The sequence below is a fragment of the Chelonoidis abingdonii genome, chromosome 1 (genome assembly GCF_003597395.2).
Source record: "Chelonoidis abingdonii isolate Lonesome George chromosome 1, CheloAbing_2.0, whole genome shotgun sequence".
Classification (NCBI taxonomy): domain Eukaryota; kingdom Metazoa; phylum Chordata; order Testudines; family Testudinidae; genus Chelonoidis; species Chelonoidis abingdonii.
Genome location: NC_133769.1, coordinates 233,346,303 through 233,353,148, shown reverse-complemented (window position 1 = coordinate 233,353,148; position 6,846 = coordinate 233,346,303). Strand labels below are relative to the sequence as shown.

At 42.3% G+C, this 6,846-nt stretch overlaps 1 protein-coding gene across 1 annotated transcript in view; it reads right to left on the bottom strand.

The window, feature by feature from the left end:
* Positions 1-3,823: 3,823 nt before the first annotated feature.
* The window catches only part of GEMIN8 (gem nuclear organelle associated protein 8), a 40,215-nt gene continuing 37,192 nt past the window's right edge, over positions 3,824-6,846 (bottom strand). The window contains exon 4 of the mRNA XM_032795930.2: positions 3,824-6,091. Within this exon, the coding sequence (XP_032651821.1) occupies positions 5,835-6,091 (257 nt within the window). The 3' untranslated portion in view covers positions 3,824-5,834. The remainder of the gene's footprint in view (positions 6,092-6,846) is intronic.

The window sequence follows — 6,846 nt, the reverse complement described above, 5'->3', positions numbered from 1 at the left end:
TGTGCCCTCAAGATAAGACCATGAATAGGGGCCCATGTTGCTCCCCAAAGTGCAGGCTAATGGAAACCTCACGTGAAATCTTGGCCTCACTGAAGTCAATGGCAAACTACCTTACGGGTTCATTCCTGATTCAAGATTTCATTCCTGATCTTTAGTGTAACAGAAATAAAAGATACAAGATTAAAATAAAAATTAAAATCCCAGAACCAACATTCTCACTTTTGCTTGGAAAAGGGGAGATATGGTTGCTAAACTATTTTTCCCGAGAAGAGGTTATTTCTTTGGGGAAGATATAAACCAGGAGCATGGGGGTAGGGTTTTTTAAAAATTATTTTGGAACTGCAGAAGATTTTTAGGCAATAAGTCTCAATGTAATTCAGGAAATCAGATGCGACACCAGATAGGAAATGATTTATAGGGGAAAATTAGCCATTATTGGGCTGAATAGTAATTTCCATCAAACATGTGGGGTGCTTAACATTTCACCTAGTGTTCAGTTACTTTCTTTAAAGAAATGGATTCAGGAGTGTTGTAAGAATACTCAGCTGCAATGCAATATGATCCTTTCATATCGATAGAATGTGTAGTTAACTAAGATGGACTCTAGAGAATTGTGGCTGTTACATCACTATGTTGGGTAACATTTTCCCAAACAGCCTTGGACTTTCAGAGGAACAGAAAGAAAAATAAGTTTCTGATCTCAGAGATCGTATTTCACACAGCGGGCAGTAACCACTTGCCAACTTATTCAGGCCAAAAATTTCAATCTAGGTGCCTAAAATTATGTCTCTAAGTCCATGCTTAAGAATCTAACTTAAAGCAGTTCCATTTTCAGAGATGCTGAGCAGTGAGTTATGACTCTGATGAAATGAGGGAGGGCTTAGCACTTCTGAAAATCAGGCCACTAATTTAGGTGTCTACCTATAGGCACCCACATTTGAGCAATGTAGCTTTAGTTTTTAAGACTGAACTGAATCTTTTAGCAAAGGGAACAAAACAAGATACAAACACCAGAAACTGATGCCTTATAGGCCATATCTGTGCATGTCTTTCACAGAGGTTATGACAGAATTTTGTTGTAACTTGCTCACTAAAAATGCCTTCTGAGTGAGTCATCTGAATACGGTCTACACATGCAAGAGGTTTCTGGACCTTCAGCACATGGAGAGAAAAAACACAAAAGAGGGAGTGCATCAGCACAAATGAGCAAGCTATAAAGGTAAAAATGTATCACGGCAATTAGAATAGCCACTAATAAGCCCACACACATACAGGCAGCAGCAACCGTGAGAAGATGAAACATAATCAGCTCCTTTATGGAGAAATACTTCCACAAGGACAAACAAATCTTTGACAGTGTTTCCATTGTGTGAGCACAAACAGGTTATTTTGGGGTATCAGATGTGGAGATCATCATTTTGTGTGTTAAACTTATATTGTGTCCAGTCATGATAATTTTTAATGCATTTATAAACAAAAAGTCTTTTACCATTTCCCCCCCAATCTTCAAAGCATTTTTCAAACATTAACAAATCAGTCTTTAGGACATCTTTATGTTGTTTTGCATTGTTCCCGCTTTACTGATGGGAAAGATGAATTACGGAGATTAAGACCAAATTTTTCCCTGAGGTCCATTTTTCTTACAACCCAGGGCATGAGGTTGCCACCTGTTAGGTTTCCACCCAGGCAGTCTGGTTTTAGCTTGTGTATTCAGTGCCATTTGACAAGCCTGATGTCCGTTGTTTTCAATCTGTGGAAAAGGTTGCAATTCTAAGTGGAAGGAAGGAGGCAGTGCAGCAACAGCCGCTGCCACCTCCAGGGCCAGACTTCCTGTGCGACTCGTGGCTCTGCACAGCCTGCAAGTGGCAGGCAAAGCTGCCTCAGCTATGCTGGTGCAGACCCTGCAAGTGATGGAGGGGAGGGGGCTTGGGAACAGGTAGAGCAGGGGCGGGGCTTCGGAGGAACAGGTGGGGCAAGGAGTGGGGTGTCACAGGTCTAGTTACCAGCCTTTAGAAAGGTGGCAACCCTAGGTGTGATTCTTCCTCGTAGAGTCAAATTTACACTTGTGAAAAGTGAATGCAAATAGGGTGTCAAATGCTACCACCAGTGAAAGAATAATTCTGACTTGGTGGAATTTGCTCCCACTTTGCACAGGTGCAAATGACTGGACAAGGTGTAAGGCAGAGGAGAATCAGGTCTACAAGGTTCCATTTGTGCTCCTCAACTCAAGAGGCTGAAGTGATAGAACATGGTATTATTTGAGAAATATTATTAAGGCATGTAATTAAGGACTGCAGCGTAATATATAAGTGCAAGGGGTCAGAATTAGTGTTGCCCATGTAATCTCAACACTGGTATTTTTTCACATCTGAGTCCTTAACTGTGAAGCTTCCACAATCTGGTTTTCGGAATGTCCCAGATTCTTTTACAAACAAAAAAGATGGAACAACAAGAATTATTGTAATAAAAGACTTTAAAACTCCACTGAATTGCCTGTGTGTGGAGTTAGTTGGCTAAACATGATGCAACAGTCTGTCCCATGAAAGCTGGGAGATCTGTAGGAGGCAACCTCTTTCCTGCACATCTCGTAAGTTTGCAGATGAGAGCTCCTCTCCTCCAAATCTGAAATGCATCACTCCTGTGGTGCATCATGTGCGGGGCTCCCTCCTGCGAAACTCATAAGGAGTCAGATCAACCCCTCCCATAAAAACTTGAGAGAGAAATTAAGGGAGAGGAAAACTCCTCCCAGAGTTCCCCACATTATTCCATCTGGAGATGAGGGGGAGACAGAGAAGAAGGTAGGTTTGGCCCCCCTTGGAACGGGTCATGAAACCTGCCTTTAAACTCCACAGATCCACTGTATTTCCACTGTAATTGTCCGCTGGCAGCCTACCCTCTCACTCCCAGGCATTTCAGATCTATTTTCCCTGGGCCTACTTCTCCTGCACAGAAGATCCCCTTCACAGACGGGGCTCCACAAAAAGATATACATCCCAAGAGTGTATTCCCTGGCAAGCTCTTCGGGAGCAGAGAAGTGTGAGGGGATGTACCTTCCACCCCAATCCCACATGGATCCCTGAACTAGCAAAATAGCTGCTGATGTTGCCGGGGCAGCAGAATCTCCCATTCATATGGGAAGAGAATAGGATGACCAGATGTTAAGTGGAAAATATTGAGACTGCGGCGGCGGGGGGAGGGGGGGGCAGTTTTTTTTTTGTTTTTTGTTTTTTACAATCACTCGTCCGGGAGTTTGGAGGCAATTCGGTGGAGAGCCTTTCAGTTGTGGACGGTCTTCGGCAGTATTTCAGTGGCGGGTAATAAACCTTGCCGCCAAAGACAGAAGCACCTGCCAACGAAATACTGCTGAAGACCATCCGCGACTGAAGGAATCTCTGCCAAATTGCCGTCAAAGACCAGGAAACAAAATATTGGGACAAATGGCATCCTGACCGTACTCTGGTTGGGATGCGGGACAAACTCCTCAAAATCGGGACAGTCTGGGACGTCTGGTCACCCTAGAAGAGAGAGATCTGTACATGGATCTGGAAGGAAAGATGCCCTTCCCTCAAAAAGCACAGCAGCCCTCTTCACCCACTTTGCACCTTACCAGATAGGCTGTGAGCGGGCCAAGGATTCCTGTGAAGCCCTCATCTGAACCCATATGCACTTTTCACAACGTATCTAAGTTAAAGCTGCACCAGGGCAAGGTGCAGCCTTCCCTAGCAAACAGAGAAAGCAAGAGAAGGTTTTACCACCCTCGGGCATTGAATAAGTGTTATACAGCTGGGGCAGAATGTAAAAACAAATGATTTTTATCACAGAGTTTTTATGAGAAGATAAAAATTTATTCTGTCAACCAAGAGAGATCCTAACAAAAACACTAATTCCCAACATTTCATAGTCGATCGCTAACATACATACTATGACAAAATTAAAGTACACCAAATGCAGGATTACATTTCACAACGCCAGCTTATTTTTTTCCCTGTGTACAAGCTTGTTAGTTCAATTACATCGGTAATGAGTCTTGGAGTCTGGAAGCTTTTAATTTTAAGGAGTTCAATCTTACCACTTCATGTTATGCATGTTATATTCAGTTAGAATGAAAAATGAAGTACTTTTGAAGCCATAACACTAAGTGATAAGAACAAGGAAATTCAAAGTTAAATTTGAAATTTGCTCTGGTCTACCAGGATATAGCAAAGGGCAGAGAGATTAATGTGGTATATTATATCCCACACATGCTACAACGGCTAGACCAGTGGTCCCCAACCTTTTTGGCTGGCGGGCGCCTGCTGAAGGACCACTGTGGCGGTGGAGCACTCGCCGAAATGCTGCCGAATTTCAGCAGCATTTCGGCGGCGACACCTCTCGATGACGCTGCTTGCTGTCGACAAGTGACGTCATGGATAGGCGCCCCCACCGAAATTCGGGGGCGACGCCTCTCCATGACATCACTTGTCGGCAACAAGCGTCGTCATCGAGAGGCGTCCCCGCCGAAATGCTGCTGACATTTGGCAGCATTTTGGCGGGTGCCCTCCTGGGGGCCAGGACGCGGGTGCATGAAGATGCCCCCGTGGGCGCCATGGCACCCGCAGGCACCACATTGGGGACCACTGGGCTAGACCATATAGGCAAGTACAGAACATAGCTAGAGCAAATTAAACGGCTGGAACTTCAGCCTCAGCCTTCTCTACCCCAAAAACAGGTCACCCATGTTTATGACAGTTAAGTCAGTAATATGTTTCTTTGGAACCACTTATAATGTAGCATGGAAATACTGCATATTACAGACAGGCCATTTAATCATCATATTCCATACACAACTCTTTCTATAGAAAAATGTCTGAAGTCAGTATTACTCTGATTGAGTGAAGATTTGTTTTGGTGCAAACTAAGTATACAATAGTGACACACAGCTGCTTTTCAGAAGGATTTTCACGATTACATATCCAGAGTACTCACTTTTCAACATTAAGGGCTCAATTCTGTCTCCTTTATTCATAGTGAGTATTGCTTACTCATTGAGTTCACAAATCACTGGAATTATTAGTTGAGTAAGACACTACTCAGTGTGAGTGAAGGGTGACAGAACAGGAACCTAACTATCTCCGCTTGTTTAATTTTCCCTTTTTTTACGTATCAAATCAATTAGACATTTTTGCTGCCATGCCAAACAATTGTATAATAAAAATGGCCAAAATTTCTTTTTTAATGTTTTCATATAAGTTTGCTTCTGGATTGAAATTCTGCCTGCCAAGTTTCAAAGTGGAATAAAAAATTCCTGCCTTATTATAAAACTTTCAAAGAGCTTTCAAATGGCTGTGCTATAGTAATTTAGTATTTTGTACCTTGGCCAATTGACTGCATCCAAATTAAGGATGAGGGTTCAGAATTCATAACACTTCAAGTTGTACTGTGTTAAAATGGATCTCAAGGCTACTACATTAAAAATAATAAATAAGTGGATCATTTGTAGAGATTTTTGTGTTGCTGAACAGTCTTCCGAGCTCACTAAGTGCAAACAAATGCTATTTCATTTCCTGAAAGCATGGTCAAGGCAGACCAACATTAAATTAATGAAAATATATATTTTAAAAAGAAGTAAAATTTCAATATCCCTACAGTACAAATCAATACTTTAGCACTTCCCTGTGGAGATGCTATAGGTTCTGAAAACTCTGGTAGACAGATTAAAAAGAAGAGGGGGAGTGTGCTTGGCAGGAGGGGAAAGGAGAACACGTGATGACCCCTGATTCATTCACTGAGCTGTGTAGCCTGATTGGGCACCCACAGCTGCAGCGCTCGACTACTAGTACAGAAGATGATACAGCTCACAGTTTCAGGGGGATAACAGGCCAGTACTTGGGCTGCTTTTTATCACAGTTCCTATCAAAGGCAAGTTGCATGGCAGTCTCCATGGCTTGGATTTTGGCAGCACCCACACCATAGAGTTTCTTCATTTCAGCCATACGTCTCTCCCCAGGTCTTTCTGCAGGAGGTTGTACCGAACGTCGTGTTGTTAGGTGCAGGTCATGATCAGCTTCGACATACATGTCCTGGTGCTCGGCTTCAAGCTGCTGCTGCTTTCCTAGGCAAAAAAGAACCCCAGGAGACTTAATATTTTATTACGATACCACCCAGTCGTGCTTTAGCTCTGCTGAAATCTCATCAGTTTGTTATTTTGTAAGTGAATACATAGTCAAATACACGCGGGGCCCACGGTTAGACCTGAAGCACACACTCACTCAAAGTGTGGCTTTTTGTTATATTCACAAAGCAAATTTCACATTATATATCATGCTGCGTGATGTAAGAACACCACCGAATCGCATAACTAAAAATTAAAAAGAGAACAAAGTAGTCTGACTTGAATCTTGAAATTGTTGAGAATCTTGCATTTATAAAAAACAAAACTGAATCAGCTTTGTCTCATCTGTCCCTTTCACATTCACCGTCCCATCAAGGTGGAAAACCCAACGCTAGAAGTAATTACTTTGCAGTTGTGATGAGATGATACACAAAACAGTGTAACTTTAGTTGAACCATAGCCAATTGTATCCAGTTATATTTTCTACATGAAAAGAAGGAACAAGCCAGTATGTCATGCAAGTGCCAGGCATCAAGCATATTGCGGGAAATACAGCTGTCAGTGCCATGTTTACACTCTTGCACCAAGTTCATTCCTTACTTGAGTTTTACAAAGCACACACAGACAATATTCTCATTATTTTCTGTTTTAAAAACCCAGTAGCATATCAAAGTATTGAAGTGAAGTTACAGTAATTCAGACAGGTAAAACGGTTCTATTTGTCCTTGGAAATAAATTAAAACTCATCTGGAAGT